Raw genomic sequence first — 24,673 nt, forward strand, 5'->3', positions numbered from 1 at the left:
ATGCTCAAGCAATAAGCTTGAGGGTCATTTGTAGTCATTGTTCTTTTCCTCTGTCAAGTCTTTTCAGAATGAATTCCTAGGATTTACTGCTTTATTTTCTACTCCCAAACAGATCGACACTTGAGTGTTACTGGAGCTTGTGTTCTCATCCAAATTATGATTTCTATTGAAGCTTAGTTCAAAAATATTCAGGGTTCTTTGTCATAAACTCTTCCCATGCAGATGATATTTTGATTTGCTTCTGTAAATATTTTTATAACAGAGAGTGTAGCACCTAAACAATTGTGAAATATTTGTCTAGAATCTGCTTTAGAACAAAGTCTCTGCCAACAACCATCCCTTCCCGGAATCTGGAGCGGGCGACTTTTCCATGCAATATTCAGTCTCTAGTCTGAGCAATAAAGCAAAAATCGAAAGGTGATGATTTTAACATACTTTATTTAAAAAGTACACAGTTTTAAATTGGTTTCAATGGGTTTCAAGCAGAAGGGACACTGCCCACTCGCAGTCCCATTTCTGATGAAGGGTGATTATGTAGCAAACTCACATTTGCATGACTGGCAAAGTAAAAAGATAACTTTTTTGTCAACATATCTTTAAGAGTTTATATCACGCACAGTTTAGAATCATGAGATGCTGATGGTTGGACTATATTTCATGTCCCCTATGTCGCACCATATTTTGGTTCACAGTTTATCCATAATTTAGCATGCCAAGAGAACATCTCAGTCAATGTCACCTTGAGAAGAGCATCAAGAGCAGAGGGAAGAGGACAAGGACCATCTTGGCCTGCAGACTTGGCGCCCCTCCACACTCCCTTGCATTCTCCTACAGGGAAACACAGGAGCCATTAGAGCCAGATTCCAAGACGCCTTCAACTTTCTGAGCTGTGTTGCATCCCCAGACCCTCCCCTCCTCCCTCCAACATAGGAATCAAGTGCTTTGGAACCTAGATAGTGCGAGGAAATGGACTTGTCTAAATTTCTTCGAGTTCATGATGAGAATCTCTGATTTTAGTTGTCAGCGCATAAAATGTTCCGAATTACTCTGTACACAGAACGCTCAAGAGGTAAAGGCTGTTGGTAGAGATGTCTGCTGCGATCAAATGAGAACAGCAGAATATTGGCCGTCTAATGTTCTCCTGTCAGAATGTAAGGAAAAGTTGACATCTAAGGGGCCTGATCATTGCAGAAACAGTTATAGAAGGTTTTGGGTGTGTCTTCCTTCTTTTTATCTGGGGTTAAGAGGGCTGTTTTATTAAAATGAGATCATATTATGTAATCCTTTCTGCAGCATGCTTTTTATCCACTGGTTGATGGAAATTCTTCCAACTCCGTATTTCTAGCTCTATTGTAGTAGCGATGGGAAAGATTTTCTTATCTGTTCTTTGCTGCTATGGAGAGTGCTGAGGGCAAGTCATTTACCAGTCCACGATGCTCGCCCACGCACCTGACTGTGGTGGGGATGCCCAGGAGTGGGAGTGTAGGGTGTTTTGGCTTTTGATGGTTATAGCTGGAGATATCCTCATTACCTGTAGGTCCTGCTCACCCAGGGACTTATATGGTCCCTGCCCTTGGTTTATTTTATTTTTATATATAGTTGTTTGCCTTACCAATTGTAAAAAGCTCTTCATGATTTGGTTTATCAATAAGTTTTCGAATTGTATAAATTGGTTATTGACTTTCAGTAATCTTTTTCCATAAAAAATTGTAATTTTTTATAAAGAAATTCTGGTTTTCTTTCATAGCTATCTGATCTTGGATAGGAAGATTTCTCCAATCCCTAACATTTCTTGTGAGACTATTATTTCACCATTTAAATCTAATCCGTATTTTCTCCTTTGAACTGAACCTTTGTCGTATCTAAGAATTTAGAATGGAAGCAATGGAAGGCCAACAGGGCTCATCTTTAGCCCCTTAGCACCTTCATGTTCAGAATAAGACCATGACCTCATCTTACTAAATCTAGAAACTTACAGAAAAAAGTTTCTTACAGAAAAAAATCCTAATTTTTGAATATTGATCTTCTATTTACCTAAGTAAATTATTTTATTAACTTCAGAAGATTCTTCCTTTAATGACTTTAGTTGTCTACATAGGTATTCTGGTTTTAACTGAAGTGATTTTTGTGTTTGGGACTATTATTTGTATTTGAATTTTACACAAAGAATTTTTTATTTGAATTTTATCACTGAATTTGATCAAAGACCTTTCCAGCATATATTTGCATAATATGTTGTTACTGAACACTTCTTTGAACATGGAAGCAAACATTCTCAATAAATTCCAAGTTTTTACTGGTACTCTGTTGACTTTAACATCTTCTCTAGGACTTGGAGAGTTTCACATTAAAGTTATTTGTTATTTAAAGGTGGGATTTAAAGTCAGTCAGTTGGGAGTTGGTGGCATTTTTAAAAATAGAGACCTTCCCAGGCTCCCCATAATAATAATTGGTCTAGATAAGCTTTGTGTTTTTCAAAGTGAGATAGAGTTAATTTTTACATTTCCATTCTTTTTGCTGGAATAAAAAGGCTTTTTTGCCTATGGTACTTTGGGGGTATTCATCTTTCTCGGTGCTAAGTTTAATTTTTTTTTTTTTTTTTTTTGATCCTCACTTCTGGTGTGAATGGAGTGCCTTTATAGTTGTGGCTTCAGGTGGTGACGGGAGGCTTATCATTCCACTTATATAAACTATCACTCTTTTTATTTTTAATATTTTAAAATATTTAAGGTCTGGGGACAGAGATCACAAGTAGGCAGAGAGGCAGGAAGGGAGGCAGGCTCCCCGCTGAGCAGAGAGCCCAATGCAGGGCTCTATCATAGGACCCTGGGATCATGACCTAAGCCAAAGGCAGAGGCTTAACCCACTGAGTCACCCAGGTGCCCCTAAACTGTCACTCTTGATCTGATACCAATATTACCCACTTCTACTTTGCATGGACTTCTTGTAAATAAAAGGCTGTCGAAAAGTCAGCTGGGAACCATCATCTGAACTACAGTTTGAAATAAGGAAATCAAGACAGCCAGAGCCACAGTGTACGTAATAAGGTAAAGTAATAAGACTACAGCACAACATAAGAGGGAAGGAAGATAGGAAAGAAGCTTTAACCATGGACACAGATAGAAGAAGACCATGAAGCACAGACTGAACACGAAGGCGCTGAGGGGCTCAAGGCGAGCCCTGGTGGCCTTCCACCGGCTTCCAATGATCTGCCGGCAAGGAATTGTTTTCTCACTAGTAAACTTCTGAGCTACAGTTCTTTGACCATTATGAGACTCTCAGGGTGAATCTGATGGAAAAAGAGAACAGGAAGGGTTCGCAGACTTACCTCAGGATGGAAGCCGTGACAAGACTCCGGGCGCCTTCTGATCTTCTGGGCCTTTAAACGTTCACACTTAAGGGATTCGTTATGTTGACTGTAGTTAAGGCACATTTTGCCCAAATGTCACTTTCCCTTACTCCGTATGTTGGAGCTCAAACCTTGGTCCTGAACTCCCTCAATGACTCTTCTCTCTCCAGTTGTGGAAAGGCTGTCATTGCCCCCTCTCTAGTCTCTCTCCCCTAGGTTTCCTTACTGTCCATTCCCCTCACCGGCTTCAGCAGCAGTGCTGGACCTACGCACAAAAGGATATACCTGATTTCGATGGGTGCCATGGTGATGGGGGTCATGGACTCACAGAGGCAGCTGCTGTCCACCACCACCATGAACAGATTGCTGCTTGGAATTTGCTGGATGACAAAGGACCTGTTGGAATATGAAGGACAGAGACAGTGAGTGGTCAATTATCATCTGTCAAGTCAAGAATCCTGAGGAAAACTTCTCCCCTGGGGAGTGAACTCCTTTGGTATTTTGGGAAACAGCTTTTAAAGACTGCCTTACTACGAAAAGTACCTCCTCCGTGAGGCTTTTCATTTTTAAATACCAAGTTTCACTGAAAAGACAACAGTCTATAACCTATGGCTGCGGCTACACATAGCTCATAAAACTCACCTTGGGGAGACTGGAATGTTATGCGTACAAGCCAGGAGAGTCAGATTGGCTAAATGAGCCCAATTTCCAAGGATACGGGGTCAGCTTTCCCAAGCCTCACTTCCTCTTCCTAGTTTACACTCAAAGTTCTTTGTTTCTCTCCTCCCAAAATGATGAAGTTTCTAGACACTTCCCTCTACTACTTTGCACAATGTCTGCCCAAAAGAGAGGTTCAATGTTTGCATGAGATTAATGCATGAGACAGTGTTGGGGCTGCGTGTGCCAGGGCTCAGGCTATGCGGCTGTGCTGACAGCCAGGTCCATCAGGACAGTCCAACGGAGGTAAACCTAATGGGCACCTGCTCTCTCGTCACCCGAAGCAGTGAAATGACAAAGTCAAAACACTCCTGGAGCAAGAAATACTACTGATTCTTTGGAGGAACAAATTACAAAACAAAATCCCATATTCTTCCAGAGCAAACAGATCAGCCCCATGTTTAGCCCCAAACCTGGAATCCCTGTCATATAATTTTCTAGGACATTTCACTAAATTCTGTTCAGTCGGATGAGGTAGACTGTGACAGAACAAAGAGGTCCATTTCTCCATAAGTGGAACCTTCATTCATCCTTCTCTCCACAAATTTGTTTTTATTCTCTGAAGTGTATCACCACAGCTTGCCAAGATGCCATGAAGAAGGACCCTTCTGTGTAGTGGGAAATTATAAAGAGAAGAAAGGACTTCCTTTTTATTTTTACTAATTAACACCTCTTATGTTGAGCTATCCAAAATGGCTCAGAGATTATAACACAACTGGTTTCTTGTCTACAAATGCCTGATGCCCAGTCATCTAATATCCTACAATTATCTCCTTCTCCTTCTTTTTCTTTTTTAAGCCCTCGCAGGGGACAAGGAAGGCATGCCTTTGCTCAGAGATGCTTCTTCAATGCTCCACCACCATCCATACTCTGGAACATGGACTCTGCCCTCCCATCCTTCTCCACAACTCTACTTGGCTTGAGAAAAAATTTCAAACTTGCTGTCTCACTAAGACTTTAACATTGTTGGCTCTACCTCCCCCTTTCTGCACGTGTAACCTCTCTCCTCTGCAATGACACTGCTCTAGCGGGTGGCTTTTTTGGAATGGATTATGCCTATCGGAATGAAAATAAGATGGCGCTCATCAGAGATCCAATGGTTTCCATGGTGAAGCCACGTTCGCAGAGTCTCAAAGACAAATGCGAAACCAAGATCCTACAACTCTTTAAAGAACAAGTGACTGCAAATATCTTCTCCCATTCTGTCAGTTGTCTTTTGGTTTTGTTAACTGTTTCCTTTGCTATTCAAAAGCTTTTGATCTTGATGAAGTCCCAATAGTTCATTTGCGATGACGTGGATGGAACTAGAGGGTATTATCCTTAGCAAAATAAGTCAATCGGAGAAAGACAACTATCCTATGATCTCCCTGATTGAGGAAGTAGAGATGCAATGTTGGGGGGTTTGGGGGTAGGAGAAGAATAAATGAAACAAAATGGGATTGGGAGGGAGACAAACCATAAGTGACTCTTAATGTCACAAAATAAACTGAGGGTGGCCTGGGGGAGGGGGTAGGGAGAGGGTGGGTTATGGACATTGGGGAGTGTATGTGCTATGGTGAGTGCTGTGAAGTGTGTAAACCTGGTGATTCACAGACCTGTACCCATGGGGCTAATAATACATTATATGTTTATTTAAAAATTTAAAAATTAAAAAAAAGAACAAGTGATTGATTAGAATATTATGCCAAATGAATCTACCAGATGGCCAATAAAGGAATAAGAGATGTAAATATAAAATAGAAGCTCCAAAGGGAAAGAATATTTTCCAATTGAAGAAAAATTTGACTTTTTTTTTCCACTAAAAGGGCCCATTCATGCACGAGTGAAACTTCAGATCATCAAAGATACATACCAACCCTAAAAGCTTCTCTAGAAACAAATTACTTTAAGAAGAATGAGAATGACACAAACTTCTCAATGGGGGACTTAAGATGAAGAAAATAGAGCAACATCTTTAAAGTTCTGAGGGAATGGAAAAAAGGAAATAAAAGGTATGACAGAATCCAGAGGAAAATAGATTCTAACTAGCTGGAGATATAGGTAGAAATTCTGCTTTAAAATTTAGGGGTAGTTATTGAAAATAAACTGAAGGATGAAAATCTGATTAATCCAAGAGAGCATGGTAAATTATACACATGTGCATGCGTGTACGCACACAACTACCGGAATAAAATAAAATTATTACCAATCACAATTAATGTCTGTTGGTTAGATTCACATATAAAAGGCAGAAATTCAAAAAAGGAATTAATTCAAATAAAAGGCAGAGTTTCTTAAATTGGGTTGATAAAAACACTGCCATAATGTCATTTGCAAAGAGATACCTCTAAAAAAGAATGACAGGAGAGAACGAAAAGACATCAGAAAATGCTAAAGACAAAAAAAGAAGGACAGGTTTAGTGGTATTCGTCTACAAATATTCACAGAGAAAATCATTAAAATGTAATAAAGAAAACAGTTTGTACTGAAAATGGTATAGTAGTAAACAAGCTATGACACGAACATTTACGATCAGAGTGTAAAACTGATAGAAATGCCACAAGTGATTGATGAACACATGATCTATTTTAAAACAGAGTGGAAATTCTTCATATTTAAACAACAGAATATGAGCTATTTTCAAACCCAGGGACCTGCAACACATTCCAAAGAGCCGAAAGCATCAGTGATATGTTCTTTTAGGGTAGGGTATAATTAGAAATTAATAGCAAAAGATATATAAACAGTGGAAATAAAAAATTTTTTAAAAAAACACATATTCAAGTAATCCTTGATAATTTAAGAACAGCCCAGACTCCAATCTGTGCGGTATGGCCTTAAACATGTTTATTGGGGAAAAACAGTTTGCCAATAAATGAACTAAGTTTTTGGATGGAGAAGTTGGAAAAAATAAGAACACAGGCCTGCACCTGTGCCCCTCTCCTTGGTCTTCCCTCTGGTACTCTGGGTTGGGTATTGATGGCTCTCTCCACCAGCTCTCAGGCTTCTCCAACAACGGGGCTGATGGAAGGGATGGGAAGTGACCATCGCAGACTTGCCCTCAGTTCACAAACAAAACTCTCCCTTGACCTCGCTTCCAGCTAGTGCCTTACTTCTCTGTCCTCTCTCATAGCACGAATCCTAAAAGAATTCTCCACAATCTGCCCACTTCCCCACGCCTCCCCTTTCTTCACAAATCCACTGCAATTCTTCTGTAGTCCTTTCCATGTCACTGAATCAGTCCTGTCAAGGACCCAGGGACCCGACTACCTTTCCTCTTGGTCTCCTGTGCCTCTGCTCCCTCCTTAATTGCTTCCGGCTCACCCTTCTCCACAGACTGCGCTTTCCGTGGGAGGAAGGCTACGTCTGTCCGGCCCCAGCAATCTGCTATCCCCAGCACCTAAAGGTGTGCCTCGGACTGAGCAGGTTCTCAGCAAATATTTGTTGACTCAGTGACGAATGGAATTTATAAAGATAAAAGAAAAAGAATAAATGCAAATAAAACTGTGAAGGTAATTGAAAGAACCCAACTCTGGTTTAAAAAAACATTGACATAAATCAGCCTTCGGCACAGAAGAAAGAAATCACAAAATCACATTAAAACCCAAAAGATCCAAAGGCATTTAAGCATTTTAAGTGATTATGTATACCATGGCAAACAATTTGAAAAGCTAGAGCAAACACACCTTTGGGGATAAAGTATAAATTATCAACACTTGGCCAAGCTGTAAAAACACAAGCAGACCAATTGCTGTGGGGGGAAAAAAAAAAAAAACCTGAAATGCTCATTGATAATCTACCCACAAGTGAATACGACCGAGTCACCCGAAGAACAGATCTTAGTGTATTCATTGAAAACCCGTGTGAACCCACTGACCAACTACTAGAATAAAAGAAGTCAGCAAGATGACCAGTTACATAATCAGCATCTGAAACCACAGCCTCTCCCTGGACACAGGCAATAACCAATTAAAAAAAATATTTATGAAATAAAGAACCATTGAGAGCATCAATGATGACTATGAAATGCCTAAGAATAAATCTAGTAAAAGACTTCTTTATGAGGAAAATGACCAAATTTTACTGAATATAAAAGACAAACTAACAATTGGGGGGAAGTACAATTGGATGGAAGGGAGCACTTCTTTTTTTTTTTTTTTTCTTTTTAAGATTATTTATTTATTTATTTGACAGACAGAGATCACAAGTAGGCAGAGAGGCAGGCAGAGAGAGAGGGGGAAGCAGGCTCCCCGCCGAGCAAAGAACCTGATGCGGAGCTCGATCCCAGGACCCGGAGATCATGACCTGAGCCGAAGGCAGAGGCTTAACCCACTGAGCCACCCAGGCGCCCCAAAGGGAGCACTTCTTTGCAAAAGATGTCATTCCTCTTTCAATGGACCTTTTAATTCAAGCAAAGGAATTCAAAGGGATTCTTTTTTTTTTTTTTTAAGATTATTTATTTATTTATTTATTTGACAGAGAGAGAGAGAGAGAAAACAAGTAGGCAGAGAGGCAGGCAGAGAGAATGAGAGGGAAGTAGACTCCCCACCGAGCAGAGAGCCCAATGTGGAACTCGATCCCAGGACCCTGAGATCATGACCTGAGCCAAAGGCAGCAACTTAAACCATGAGCCACCTAGGTGCCCCCAAAGGGATTCTTATTGGGATTTTTGATGGAATTTGAGGTAATGGTCCTAAGATTCATTCAGAAGAGTAAAGAATAATCTGGACAACTGCATAAACTTGAGTTTGAGGGAAAGGGAAGCAAAGTGAAGGTGAGTGCCTCACCAGTATCAAAATCCACAAGAGGGAAAAAAAAAATCCACAAGAGGACTTATAGAAGAGGAAACACAGATGGACACCTGATACAGTAAAAGGGGTTCAATCCCACTAAAGGTTAGAGAAAAGATACATTAAAATGAGACTAAAGTAATGAAATGCACTTTTTACTAGCAGATTGGCCAAAATTTAATCTATGGTAACGTCCAATGATGGCGTCTGAAAAATTGAACATTATTCTGCACTGCTGGTGGGAAAGTGAATATGACCACAATGAGAACAATCTGTCATTACTCCAGAGGAAATCATTAGTGATCCTATTTTTTTTTTCAGCAGTTTTACTTCTCAATAAGATATACTCCTGTTCAGGAACCTAAGAAGTCATGTGTAAAGATGCTCCTGGTAACACTGTTCATTTAGGGGAGAAAAAAAAAAGGAAACCCATCTCAAAGTCCATCAAAAAAAGAAGGATTAAGTAAGCAACAGTGTGTCCATTCTGTGGTCTCCTTGGCACCAGATGTATGGAGAAAGGGAATTGTTTATTGCTGTCAAAGCATACCCCCAAACACAGTAAGTGGGAAAACAATGTTGCAAAACCATAATAAAGTATGAATATTTAAGAATATGTATTAAGGGTATTTAATTCTGCTACAGAGAACAAGAAAAATAAGTGGGATGGATGAGGTGTATCAGATGTGTTCGGGATGGCAAATCAGTAAGCCACACATGCATCATGACTCCTGTTAGTCACAGCAAGAATGAATGGACTAAACAACAGCAGGACCACATGTGAGTTGGACACAACAAAAGGCAGAACATAGGAAGGGTCTTCTTAGCAATAAGAAGAAATGAAAGTACTACATGAAATGAAATATTTATAAGGCAGAGACTATGTCATCTCCAAATTGAGAGCTCTCACTTACGTCATCCTTAAATCAACCACTGGCAACTCCTATTCTCTGCCTGAGACACATGGAAAAAGTCACGGCTGCCCAGCAGGTGGACACTTGCTCTCTCGCCCATGAAGCAGGCAGGTATTGGCCCAAGGAACTCTCTGCCTGCTGAGCCTCCAACCTTACCCTCAAGTCTGCTTCTTCTACCATGTCATCGGGGGAAAGAGAGCCAGGGAGCAGACCAGCGCAGGGGAGGAAGGGAGGAAACTGACCAGGAGGGTCATTGTCAAAACAAATGAGCTGAATCCGTAACATTGAAGTTCTTTAGAAGAAGGTGTTCCGGTATTCCTCAAATATTTATAAAATGGAGTGTTATGCTAAGGGGCAAGTACTGACTTCCTCCTTCTGCAAAAGAGAAAACTGGGACTCAGAGTGGGTAAGTAAACTCTTACGGAAGCTACACGAATAAGACACGCTTGTGCCCATTTCAGAGACCGGGAAACAAGAGGCTGGGTGACTTCCTGGAGCGACAGGGGCAGAAGACAAGCCTGTGAGGTCCAGCCCATTGTGGGTCCATGACCACAGCAGGCAGCAGAGGTGCTGTCTTGCATGGGACTTATTAGTGCTCAAGTTCCTTGAGGGCGGACCCAGAGTGATTCCTCACTTAAGGAGAAGGGCAAGATATTATTGCTTTCCATTTTATTATTATTAATTATTTATGAATATTTTAATTTCTTCTCTTAGTAGAAGCTCCCCAAGTGAAGCCCCACAGCAATCTTCTCTCCCCCACCCCCCCAAATCCTAGGAGATGAAAAGCCTTGCATGTACCTATCCTGAAGCATAGGAAAACACCCCCTACAAAGGATTTGCCAGCGGAAAGATTAACTACTTTTCCATATTTTAAAGACTTACTGTCTGCTTATTAACATGGTGCTTCAGAGGGGTCTGGGCAATGTTAGCTGTACATTTATGTGCACAACGTGTATTTATGGCCCGGGGTGCAGGGTTGAACTTCATAAAACACACCTCCATCCAGCTGGGCCCAGCAGCCAGACTGACATCATTGTGCAGGGGAACTGTGGCCTGGGTTTGCCTGGGGGCCAAAAAAAGGCAGCAGGGAAATGCCTCAACACAGAATCACAGCGGCGGTTTCTAAGCAGGGATAGGTCAAAATGCGTGAAATAAATTAGGTCCTCCAGGGAAAGAGGGAGGCAATTTTGATGTGTCCGTTGCTGGAACTGAAATAACCCAGTCCTCTCTTTTCCACTGGATCTAGACTGAGAAAGACTAGCGGGAGGGGGGGGGGAATGATGTGATTTCAAGACGGCCTCCCCTGACAAGAGAGACTATTAGCTGCACGCTATCCACTAAGAGGGGCTTTACCGGCCACATGAGGGAAGAGATCATGCCGCTCCCTGGACAAACACACGTGACGGGGAGGACTCAGGGATGAGATACCCAGAGGCCCCGTGACGCACGTCTGGAGAAGTTGGTTGGCTTGTCTTTTATGAACTGGGTACAAAACGGTGGCTTAACAAATAATCAGGGCAGGATGGACTAAAAAACACTTTGAAGCCTTTGCCTCTTTACAGATTTTCACCATTTATAAAATTCCCAGATTTCCCTAACATCATCTAAAAGACAATGAGTAAGTCACAGGGGATTTGAATTCAGCACCGAGCCTGTCCTTGGCAGTACTGTTCTCCAGAGGGGCTGGGTATGTAACCATGGCTCTCCAATGGGGTCTTACTGTCTTTAGGAAGAAAGCTGTCCTCCCCCACCATGCCCCCGAAGGCCTACAGTGACCCAGGCCCATAATTTGGGGGGAGCAAACATGTGGGGACTATTTAAATTCAAGCTAGGAATTAACTATTGACGGTGTGTTCTAGCGTAATTCCACAACCATGCTGTCAGACAGCGTGGGGAAGGTGCCTGGACCTACTCATGCTCAGCCCAAAGAAAGTCAAAGAATAAATACTGGGGCCTTACCTGCTCACCCCCAAAACGTGTCAGGGCTTAGTAGAAGCATGAAACAATTCCTTCTCTCCTTCCTTTCTTGACTCTGCCCTCAGCCCACTATGCAGAGCTCCTGCTTCCACATCTCTACGTGGTACCTTGTATGGGTTCCCTAACTTTCTGACAACTTTAGGTTAGTACCCTTAGGCTAGGCTAGCTGGAGACTCTGATTTTGCATCTAGTTCAAAGCTCTACATGATTTTTCCTTCAAGCTTCTAGGTTGTAGCCTCTTCAAGCAATTATCAGGCTGCCCTTCTCACTGTGCTTTGTCTACTTACAACACAGCTTGGCCTCTGGTGCCTTCGGTGCTGCCCAGCACCTGCATGGGGCTCTCTTGTGAGGTTCTGATGGAGTCTTCAGAGGAGCCACGGCTCTTCAACACGCCCCAACTGGTCCACCCACATAGCAACTGCCATCAGCTGCTACGGCAAGCTTCTTGCCCTCGTGTGGACCTCATCCAAGAGCAGCCATCTTGTTGGGTTTAAGGGAGATGACTGCTCTCTTCCACACTGCTCACCTGACTCTTGGGAAACACAGATCTTTGCTGGTTTGACATAGGCCACTTCAGTGTTATCCCTTCTCTAACCTTTGCTCTTTCCCACCAGGTCTCTTTGTCCTTTTCAGATAGGTACGCGGACATATTAGTATGTCTGTTGCTTACAGACATTGGACCAGTGCTGGACTCACCCTTCTTCAGGGACCCCCCCACCCCCCACCCAAATATAGAAGAGTCTCCTGGAGCATTACTCCGCGGCTCATCAAGCTCCCAGCAGGAAACAGTGCCCCCTGGAGGCAAGAACCTTGTTCCACAAACTGCAGTCTCTCTTCTGTTGGGCCCCTCTTCAAGGCTCACAGGGCAAAGGAAAAATGAGCCAATTGTCTATCCTCAAGTGGGTTTGGGGGTGGGGAGTGGAGGGAGGATTTCCAACTCTAGTGACGCTCAAAGACTGTTCTCCTTAGACCTAGTGCCACTCTGTCCTCACCTCAACCCCAGACTACAAGGAAACCCCCACCTGACATCCTGCTCAAATTGTCCCATGAGTGTATTCATGTGAGGCATCCTGTATGGAGCTGGAAGAGAACTAGTGCTGGGGGTGTGTTCTGTAGGTGCCTAGAAGACATTTAATGAATGTCTTACTCCTGAAAACAATCTTTAAGAGAACAGAAATAGGCACTTGATTGCAAAACAAATTTAGCATCGGCTTCAGGACAACTGGCTCAGAGTTGTCTAATGAGACTCAGTAGATGGCATAGGGGCTCACTGTCCCCTCTGCTATTCATTCTTGTTCTGACAGTGACAGCCCACAAAATTAAACCAGAGACAAGAGGGATGATTAAATGTTGGAACAAGGAAAATATTCACAGGTACCTAAAAGTCACCCCACCCCCCAATCCCAATAATCAATGCCTCTGTTTCCTGGATCTCTTAACAGTACCAGCGTGTATAGATCCCACAAGCCAGAGGTCTTTCCGTGATTCTCAGTGTGGTCCTCTTTGAGGGTCACCACACACTGATTTGGCCATCTGCTTGATACCTCTCGAGCCCACCTGCCCATTGGCCACGACTCAGGGCCAGCCTTACGGGCAAGCCCCAGTGTAGTCACAGGGGCCTATGCTCAGAAGCTCTTGTCACTGAGGGTTTACTATTCTGCATGTCTGTCTTGAAATGTTTAAAGTTATCATTAAATTTGCTTTCTTCAGCTATTTCTCCAAGTAGGACATGGCACCTCCGTCCAGCGATTCGTGGAAGGGAGCACCCAGCGGCCAGCGGGCTGCACAGCCTGGAGTCATGGGGGGAGGAGCTGGGAATGCCTCTGAGGGTCTGTACTCACCCAGTCCGAGTCCCTGTGTCTGAGGGAGCCCAGGATTAAAAAGCACCTAAAAAGTAGCAGGACAGGTCAAGAGAGCCCACAGAAAGAAGGAAAATTTTTACTGTTTAGGGACCTCGAATGACACTTTCCTCCCACTTTTCAAAGGCACAGCCCATATTTTCATTTTGTTCCGGGCCCTGTACATCACGTGGCTGGCCCTCCCAGCCCGTCTCACTTCTAGCACACCTTTCAGCTGGCTTGCCTGCCTGAAGCCCTTCTTCACTCCCAAGGTGGCCTAATACCTCCCCAATGCAAGGCTGACGGCTCCATCCCCGTCTTTATGCCCTTACCCGGGTCCCTTAGCATCTGCGCGATGGTGTGCCCATGAGGGAAGCAAACAAGAGCCTGGGTGATCCCGCTGGCTGTCCCTCCATCCTGATGTGTTCACCTGCCCCAACCCCGCCACCTTCCTTCCCGCCACGCAGCCATGCTCACTGCCGTGGGCTCCTGAGTGCATCCTGCTTCTTCTCCCTCAGTGCTGAGACCCAGACGGAGCTCATTAGAATTGCCCACAGAGCTTCCTGTTTTGTTGGTTTTCAATGGATGCCTAGGCCACACCAAAAACAAATTATATTAGAATCCTGGAGGTTGGGCCAAGGCAGGTGTATTATTTTTTTTTTTTTTTAAGCTACTCTAGTGATTCCACTGCGCTGCCCAGGCTGAGACCCTACTGATCTGAAGGAGCGCGCCTCAAACCTAGCATCTTGTTGAAATGGATGGTGGACTCCTGCCTCTGGAGTGGGGTCAATGATTCTGCCTCTCTCACCTGCTCCCAGGTAGTGCACATGCTACTGGCTCAGGAACCAGCATGGCTCTGACGCTTGCAGCCACTTCGTCCCCACCCTTGAAGAACCCCGTCGCAGTTCTAGAGAGCTCTCTCTCTCTCTCTCAGGGAAGCGTGTTCTCCATTCTCCCATGACATATCATAGGCACCAGCATCATCCACATAAGACACACACACTTCTATGTACACGTGGAACCATGTTACTACCCTTGTACCACCAACCAGAAAAGGATGGAAGCATAAGACACTTTCCTCTAGGCAGTATTTGGAATGGCCTGAAAACTGTAAGCTATGGAACCTGTAGAAAGTTTTCTTTTGGGGGGCGCCAGGGTGGCTCAGTGGGTTAAAGCCTCTGCCTTCAGCTCAGGTCATGATCTCACAGTCCTGGGATCGAGCCCTGCTTCGGGCTCTCTGGTCAGCAGGGAGCCTGCTACCTCCCCACCCCCCGCCTGCCGCTCTGCCTACTTGTGATTTTTCTCTCTGCCAAATAAACAAATAAAATTAAAAAAAAAAAAGAAAGAAAGAAAGAAAGTTCTCTTTTGGTAACCCAGGGAAATACATGGACGTTAGCCTCTAGAGCAACTAAAACTGAGTTTCAAGAGGCCCCTGTTGTTGTCTGATAGGGCGCGGAGGACACACACATTAAGAAGCTATGAATAAACGAAGTAAAAGTACTTGCCAAAATGAGCTAAAATCAAAAGTCACAAAGGCAGATGTTTCAAATTTGAGGACTTGATTGGCCACCTAGCTATTACCCCCTCATGGGTCCCTTAATGTAGCTTATTCTAGGGCTGGTGGCAGGAGGGACAGATTTACTCAATGACACAGGACTACGAGTAAGCCAGCAAGTGTCTCTTCTTCCTTTCTTCCTTTTCTTCCCATTCCCTTCCCCTCTAGCTCCTTCCCTTTCTCATCCCCTTCCTCTGTCCCTCTAGATCACCAGACAATTACATTATTTTTTAATTCAGGTGGTTTTGTCTCCTGTTAGACTTCCGAGAACAAGACAGAGACCTTTATTTTGTTTTCTATGCATTGGCTAAGCACTAAAGCTCACTGAAGGATGATGAAAAAAATAGTCAAAGGTAAAAAAAAAAACTCAGAGCAACACAAGTTCCTTGGCAAATGAGTTTTCATACTATACAGAGTATAGTACAAGGTTTCAGCAGCCCAGAGTGGGTAATTCCAAGGACTCTGCAAGATCCACGCCTCCTTGCTCCTGGTGGATTTCAGGACAAAAAAAAAAAAAGGGCCCTGCCCAAGTGCTCTAAAGCAGTTTTCTTTGATATCTAATCTCCCTCCTTTTGATACCAGTATCCTACTCTGCTCAAGAATCCACCCTTCCTCCAGGCAGCCCAGGTGCTTCTGAAGAGCTAGTCCTGCCCAGGCATATTACCTGAGCCTAAGCTGATTGGTACAATTCCTTCTGAAGAAAGCGACTGGTTCAGAGATGGGCATTGGACCTAAGTTATTCCAATCAGACTCTATCTCTACTCCCAACACTGGGGAGCAAGGAAGCTTTCAGCCTTAGGAGTCACTGGCAGCTCTCCTGTGCTCATGAATGGAAGTGTTTGCTGGAAAATGCAAAGAGAAAACCTAAGTCTTGGTGACAAGACATTGCGAAACCAGAGCAAGCCATTCCTGAAGCCTGCATCTCAACTTTTCACTTTATTCTTTAAGCTTGCTTGAGAGGAGCTGGAGCCTCTTTTATTTGTAAGGAAAGAATACTAGAGTTCTTATGATAGTCAACATGTTGCCTACTTGAATCTTTGTTATACTGACTTATTCAAAAATATATACAATGGACACATTATGGCATTCCCTTTGGGACTTGCTGATGAGAAAGCACACAAAAAGCTCAAGGCATGCTTTGTCTGCAAGGGACAGTGTCCTGTGGTGCCAGTATTTACCATATTGCTGATGGAATGAGTCAGAAAGAGCCACAGCAATGCCTTCCACTCCTCAGTCCCATCAGTGATTTGTTGAGATTTTTGGTGCCAACCCAGAACCAAAAAACAACTTCGGCAGGAAGTCCTTTAGCATTAACAGCACAAAGCAGATAGCAAGGAATGGTATTCTGGTTTGAAATGGTTTGAAATATAGGTGGGGGAGCCCCATGGAGTCAAAAGCAAGAGGCACCCAGTTTGCTTTTCTCATTCTAGAAGAAGAGAATCTCAAAAAAGCTAACAACAAGAGCTCTTTTCCAATCTTGTTTTTTTGTTTGTTTGTGTGTGTGTGTGTGGGGGGGTTGTTTTGTTTTGTTTTTTGGTACTAGGGTCTTCAGAAAATCCTCTTAATTACGGCAGGAACCAATCTCTTCCAATCCCCTAAGAAGAGTAAGGAATTTATTAAATATTTTCACTGGAACTAGCAGTGTCTTTTGTTATAAATAATGAGAGTAAGAGCTGACCTGTATACAAGGTTTGCCTTGTGCCAAGTACTTTCTCAATGCAGTCCCCTTCCATCCTAACACCAGCTCAGAGAGTTACCTTCCTCACTGATGCAAGCTCTGAGATGTTAAACAATGTTTCCAAGTACTAAAAGCCATCAAGTATCAAAGCCTCAAAGCTTTATGTCCACTCTTACACTGTAACTGATCACCAGCACCATCATCCTTAACTGCTCTCCCAGTCATCAGCATCTGCCCCTTCCTGAGCATTTAGGCTATGCAGGGAGTGAAGGTCTTTTACTGAAATTGGCACAATTCCCATGAGCTAGTTAACGCTATTCCTAAATTATCAAAGAGGCACTTGAGGCTTAAGGAATTTAAGTAATCTGGACCCATCTTGGTCTAAGATAGAACACGTAATAGGTGTCAGAGCCACGGTCTGGATTTAAGCTGCCAGATTTTATAGACTGCCATCTTATCCATCGAATAACAAAATCTCCTGCATAGAAGTGTTGGGACAGTAGGCATGCCACAACTCACTGATAAACCGAGAGCAGAGACTCTGTCCCATTTCTTCAGGGGCCATTTGAACATTACCTTGGGCTTACAGTTATAATTTCCCACTCCCTAAGCCTTACACTGTCTTCTACTATCCCCATGTGAATCATCCCATTCATTTAGCAAAACAGACCAGCATCATAATGAACCACCAGGAGGCCTATATAGACTCAAAAGTATAAAGAATTCACTGGGGGGTTAAATATCTGATTCTAAGTGATCTGGCAAAGTCAGACTCTGACCATCAATATTTGCTTTCTAAAAGATTGGACGTCTTGCATTGAAAAAAGCATTTTGTCCAGCATACAAAGTTAAGGGCAAGAAAAAATTAAGCTAACTATGCGGCTAATTTTGCAGAGAAAAAAAGAGAGAGAGAGAGAGAGAGACTGGAAAGAAATATAGCACAATTTAAATATTTCTCCTTACTCCCAGTTTACAGATGAGGAAACGGGGTAACTTCCCAGAGGTGATTAGGCTAATCAGACATGGAGCTGTGATTCAAATCCAGGCCATCTGGCTTTAGAGTTTAAGCATGTTACTTCTTTGCCTCAGTTCTGAATGGTAAGACTGAACGATTTTACTTTTTTCTTCCTATGTTTCCCTCTTGTTCAGTTCTCTACAATGAGTAGGAATTACATTTTCAAAAATTTTTTTTTGCATATTTGAGAAAGAGGAAGGGAACAGAAGGAGAGTGAAAAGGGGAAGCAGACTCCCTGCTGAGAAGAGAACCCGACACGGGACTTGATCCCAGGACCCCAAGATCACCACTTGAGCCAAAGGCAGATGCCTAACTGACTGAGCCACCCAGGCACCCCGGGAACTGCATTTTAATAAGAACCAATAACTGCAGAATAATAACTTTCTATGTTTTAGACTACAGACACACCTATTTAGAAAACTAAATCTCAGTGACCAGCATTTTGCTCTATAATCTCACTTGCTAACTACTAGAAATGATAAAATCAGGGCAATATTTCTCCAAAATCCTTAATTGAAAGAACATGGAAATACCTCCTTAGTCTAGTAGCCTTGCTGTTCTCTTCCACATGCCCAATGTGACTGTATATCCTTAGGGATAGTGACATTAAGGAAGCCTTTCTGAATCCTTCTATCATATCAGCTTTAAAACTGCTTGGGCTACAGGTGAAGATCAATACATTTTCACTGATTGAAATAGAGGCCGAATCCATATCTTCCTATTCTGACTCTAAGCTTTCCAAATTCTGTATCTTGTAGCTTTGAATCAGTGTCCCAGGGAGAGAGTCAGACAAATTATGTACTGTGCTGTATTTTCTGATCTAACTTCTGAAGCCAATGCTTCTAATAATTCCCAGGCCTATTCAACACTCTCTTATCACAATACAGCGAGATTTTTCATTTTGAAGAGAACAAGTACTGAGGTGGAGACCTACAGCCATGGGGAAATTTCAAGAGAGACAGATGTATTCCAGAAACACTGTATGAAAGGCAATGTTCTCAATTTTAAACATTGGTGTTCACACAAATTTTTGTGATGATTGGTGATATACTCCAACACAGAGGGGGAGAAAAAAGTCTCCCAGAACAAAAATCAGAACTAATCTCCCATATCCACATAGAGAATAGCAAGATGAAATACAGGGGAGGAATAAAATGGAGGAGATGGGGGATAATGGGAAGCTGGCTGGCTCAAAAGTCAGTGGAATTGAATCAAGTTCCCCACGTGAAACTAGTAGGCAAGCCATGTATTTGTCACCTATTGTCCCCTTCCTACTCTCAGCCTTAGGTTTTTTTTTTTTTTTAAAGATTTTATTATTTTTTTGACAGACAGATCACAAGTAGGCAGAGAGGCAGGCAGAGAGGGGGGGGGGAAGCAGGCTCCCCGCTGAGCAGAGAGCCTGATGTGGGGCTCGATCCCAGCACCCTGGGATCATGACCTAAGCCGAAGGCAGAGGCTTAACCCACTGAGCCACCTAGGCGCCTCAGCCTTAGTTTTCTTATCTCAGAAGTGACCTCCCTTCCCAAACTAACACTCTAAAATCGCATCATTGTTTCCACCTTGTATGAAACTCTTTAATTTCTCCAGCCTGAGATAAAAGACTTGGGTCATTTGTAACGACCATCTTCTTTCTCCTTTAGCTTCTTCCACTGCCAACTCTACAGGGAAGAGGATATTTCTTGTAAAAGGAAAAAGAGTTGTTTAGACTCAAGAAGTTAACACTTAAAAATTCTTTTTAAAAAGATTTTATTTATAAGACATAGAGAGAGGAAGAGGGATGAGCAGACCCAACACTGAGTGGGGAGCCTGATGTGGGGCCCTATCCCAGGACCCCAAGATCATAACCTGAGCCAAAACCAAGAGCCAGATGCTTAACTGACTGAGCCACCCAGGCACCCCAGAATTTTAAAATTCTGAATGTTTGGTTAACCTAGGGTGACACCTGTATACCGTTTTTTAACTAGCATGGTCAAACTCTATAGATAACCAAGGCAAGGAGTGTTAAAGCAGTAAACACTATATACCAGGGCTAGGGGAAAAAATGAAATAGAGTCACCCAAGAAAGTCTAAAACCAAAGCATCAAAAGAGCAAGGTGATCCACTGCTAATGTAAGTGCATAGAACAGTAAAATAACATTTCCTGGAAAAAGATAACGAAACCCAGGGCACCCATAATGCATAACACACAACAGCCAGTGTGCAAATTTGCTATACATGTGAAGAAGCAGTAAAATGTAACAAAAAGGTAAAAAAAAATTAGTCACTAAATACAAACCAACATATGACACATGTATTAGACACTACAAACATGTATAAGTATATGTAACAGGTACTTGTATGTTAATAAGCCTTCCATGGATATATTGAGCAAAGAGATGGAGGAATTTCAGTAGAAACATAGAAACTACGTGAATGAACCAGATACAAATCCTAAAATCGAAAGAATAAAATATCTGAAATGAATGGAACCTACATAAGTAATGACATAGTATCAAGAAGTCTAACAAACATGTATTTGGAATCCTGGAGTCAAATAAAGAAGGAATGGGTCAGAAAATATACGAAGAAATAGTGACTGGCTTACAATAGGAGAGGGGAATTGGGAGTAGATTATTATAATGCATGGACACTATACATGAAATCATTTAATATTATTTGAAAGCAGTCCCTGAGAAACTGAAGAAGAAAGTTGTAAAGTTTACTACAACTATTAGAAATCCAAAAAAGGTGTAAATAATAAGGTAGTAGTAGGAAAAAATTGGACTCATAAAATAATATAAAAGAAGGTAGAATAGAAAAGAGGAAGAAAAAACAAAGAGGAACAAACAGAAAACAACCAGGAAGATGGCCTATTTTAAGCAAAACTATCAATAGCTCCATTAAAAATAAATAACCTAAATAAAAAGCTTCTGTGTAGTGAAGGAAACAATCAACAATACTAAAAGGCAACCTACGGAGTAGGAGAAGATACTTGTAAATGACAGATATGATAAAGGGTTAATATCTAAAATATATAAAGAATTTATAAAATGTAACACCCAAAAAATGAATTATTCCATTAAGAAATGGGCAGCAGACATGAACAGACCTTTGAAGGTTTGAAGAAGACATACAGACACATGAAAAGATGCTGTGGCCAGCAGACATGTGAAAAGATGTTCAACATCACTCGTTATTAGGAAAATGCAAATCAAAACCATAGGAGATATCACCTCACCCCTGGTAGAATGGCTAAAATAACACAAGAAACAACAAGTGTTGGCAAGGATCTGGAGAAAAAGGAACCCTCATGCACTGTTGGTGGGAATGCAAACTGGTGTGTACTTTGGGGAAACAGTATGGAGTTTCCTCAAAAATATTTAAAAAAAAGAAGAAGAAAGAAAAAACTACCTTATGATCTAGCCATTGCACTACTGGGTATTTATCCAAAGAATACAAGGATACTAATTCAAAGGAATACATGCACCCCTATGTTTATAGTAGCATTATTTACAATGGCCAAGATATGGAAGCAGCCCAAGTGTCCATCAGTTGATGAATGGATAAGGAAGGTATAGTATTTACATACAATGGAGTATTACTCAGCCATAAAAAATAATGAAATCTTGCCATTTGCAATGACATGGATGGAGCTAGAGAGTATAATGCTAAGTGAAATCAGTCAGAGAAAGACAAATATTATATGATTTCACTCAGGTGGAATTTAAGAAATAAAACCACCAATCTTGGGGGGGGGGGGGAAGAGGCAAAACAAGAAATAGACTTTCAACTATAGAGAACAACTGATGGTTACCGGGGCGGGGGTGGGGGGCGTGCCTTAAGGAGGGCACTTGTCATGATGAGCACAAGGTGATATGTGTAACTGTTGAACCACTATATTGTACACCTGAAACTAAGAAAACACTCTGTTAACTAACTGGAATGAAAATTTAAAATGTTAAATAAATAAATAAATAAATCACCAAAACACACCAGTTAAAAAATAGAGACTGACATACTGGATAAAAATGTAGGATCCAACTATACCCCATCGACAAGAAACTCATTTTAATTGTAAACACACAGATAAGCTCAAAGTGAAGAAATTTAAAAAGATAGACTGCGAAACTACCGAGGAAAAGGAAGATGAGATAGTTATATTAACATCAGACAAAGCATACTTCAGTGCAAGGGATATTCCAGGCTTAAAGAGGGATATCATAAAATGATAGAAGTCAATTCACCAGAAGTCACTGCAATCCTATATGTGTATGTACCTAACAACCAAATATGTCAAAATAAATGAAGCAAAATCTAATGTACATTGGAAAGAAAAAAATGCTAGTCTTAATTATAGTTGGAGACTGCAACATCCTTCTCTTCACAGCAATAGACAGACAGAAATCCAATAAGGGTAGAGAAAATAGCTTTACCTAATTGACATATATAGGACACTCCAATCAACAACATCCATATATATATATATATATATATATATATGTATTTTCAAATGCATATGGAACATACACCAAATTAGATCATGTTATGGGTCAAAAAGCAAATCTCAGCAAATTTAAAAGAATCAAAATTATACAAAGAATGTTCCCAAACCATAATGAAATTAAATCCAAAATCAATGACAGAAACATTTCTGGAAAATCCCCACATATTCTGAAATGGAATAACACACTTCTAAATAACTCTAAGTTCAGAAGGGAAGCTGCAGGGGAAAAAAGGAAATATTTTGAATTTAATGAAAAATAAAATAACAACACTTAAATATTTATCACAAGTAAATATCTGTGGGATCCAGTTACACAAGTGCTTCAAGGAAGATTTCTAGTAGTAAATGCCTATTTTATAAAAGAAAAATGTTCTTATATCAATAATCTAATTTTTTTGTCATAAGAAACTGTCTAGGAAAAGAAGAGAAATTTCAAAACAAGGAGGACCAAGTAAGTAAGAAAAGTAGAAGAACAATAAAACTGAAAACCAAACCAAAAGAGAAACAATAAAACTGAAACTTGGTCCTTTAAAATGGTCTACAAAACTAATCAATCTCTAGTCTTTTTTTTCCTAGTATCAAGTGAAAAAGAGAGAAGACACAAACTAAAACTATTAGCTATGAAAAAGGAGATCTTATACATGTTAAAAGGGTAATAAGAGAATACAAAAAATAATAGCATGGCCCTAAATGCGACAATGTAGATGAACCAGACAAAATCCTTGATTAAGATGCAAATTACCGAAGTTCATGTGAAAAGAAGTAGATAATTCCAGGAATGCTACATTGATTAAATAAACTGAATTTGCAGTTAAAATTTTCCTACAAAGAAATCTCCATGCCTAGGAGTCTTCACTGGGAAGTTCTACCGAACATTTAAAGAAAAACTAATCAGACTCTACCAAGATCTTCTAAAACATGAAAGAAAGAATATCTCACACATCATTTTCTAAGGCCAGAATTATTCTGATACCAAAGCCAGACAACAATATTATGAGAAAAGGACATGACAAGACAGTAGACCATATTCACAAAGAGAAAAAAAATGCCTCTACATAATATTAGCAAATTGAATCCAGCAATACATGAAAAGAATAATACACTTTGAGTAAGTACAGTTTACCCCAGGAATGCAAGGCTGGTTGAAGATTCAAAAATTAATGTAATATACTATACTAAAAGACTAAACTAGAAAAACCGTATGACTGATTAGATAAAAGGATGACAAATTTTTTATATAAATCTTTGCATCCTTTCATACTAATAACTTAGGAATAAAATGGAACTTCTTTAACCTAATAAAGGGTAACTAATGAAGCTAATAACTAACACCAGACCTAATAATAAAATTCTAAACGCTTTTCTTCTGTGATATGACATGACAAGTTGGTCTGCTCATACTTTCCTCTTCAACATCACTCTGGAAGACCTAATCAGGACAACAGGGCAAGAAAAGAAATAAAAAGTATACACATACAATTGTCTCTGTGCACTTATGACGTCCTTGTTTGCACAGAAAATTCTAAAGAAGGGGCATCTGGATGGCTCAGTCGTTAAGCATCTGCCTTTGGCTCAGGTCATGATCCCAGAGCCTTGGGATCGAGCCCCACATCGGGCTCCCTGTTCGGTGGGAAGCCTGCTTCTTCCTCTCCCACCCCACCCCCCCGCTTGTGTTCCCTCTCTCTCTTGCTGTGTCTCTGTCAAATAAATAAATAAAAACCTTAAAAAAAAAATTCTAAAGAAGCCACAGAAAGAGTAAGTAGAGGTTAACAAATTAGTTTACCAATGGGACAGGATGTAAGCTCAATCTGAAAAACCAATCATATTTCTATATACTAGCAATGAAGAGTTAGGAATTGAAATGAAAAAAAGTCTCACTTAACATTGCAGCAAAATGGGAAATATTTTGATATTATTATCACAAAATATTTAAAAGGTCTGTAAGCTAAAAACTATAAACCACTGATGAAAGAAATCAAAGAAGACCTAAATAATTGGGAAGATACACAATGTCTATGGTTTAGAAGCATAAATAGGGTAATGATGTTAATTCTTCTCAAACTGGGTTATATAGTCAATCCAATTTCAAACAAAATCCCAGCAGGATTTTCTAGTAGAAACTGACAAGTTTACTTCAAAATTTACATGGGATGTAAATGTACTAGAATGTATAGAATGGACATAGATATTTTGAAAAAGTTTTAAAAAAAAGGTGAAAGATTCTTGTTACCTGATTTCAAGATTTAATATACTGTCAAAATAATCAAAACAGCTGTAGATTATAGAAAAGATAGACACATACATCAATGAAATAACACAGAGTCCAAAAATAGACACACAAAGAGTCATTTCATTTCTAAAAATGTACAAAGGCAATTAGA

General features: G+C 41.0%; 1 protein-coding gene across 2 annotated transcripts in view; it reads right to left on the bottom strand.

Annotated features, from left to right (window-relative positions):
* Window positions 1-418: 418 nt before the first annotated feature.
* Window positions 419-24,673, bottom strand: part of CACNA2D3 (calcium voltage-gated channel auxiliary subunit alpha2delta 3) — an 851,905-nt gene continuing 827,650 nt past the window's right edge. For both annotated transcript variants that reach the window (XM_045078786.1, XM_045078785.1), the window contains 3 exons: window positions 3,633-3,745; window positions 3,329-3,411; window positions 419-828 (listed from right to left, as the gene is read on the bottom strand). In XM_045078786.1, the coding sequence (XP_044934721.1) occupies window positions 736-828; window positions 3,329-3,411; window positions 3,633-3,745 (289 nt within the window). In that variant the 3' untranslated portion in view covers window positions 419-735. The remainder of the gene's footprint in view (window positions 829-3,328; window positions 3,412-3,632; window positions 3,746-24,673) is intronic.

Source organism: Mustela putorius, unplaced genomic scaffold (genome assembly GCF_011764305.1).
Source record: "Mustela putorius furo isolate JIRA1106 unplaced genomic scaffold, ASM1176430v1.1 tig00000095_pilon_pilon_pilon, whole genome shotgun sequence".
Taxonomy (NCBI): Eukaryota; Metazoa; Chordata; class Mammalia; order Carnivora; family Mustelidae; genus Mustela; species Mustela putorius.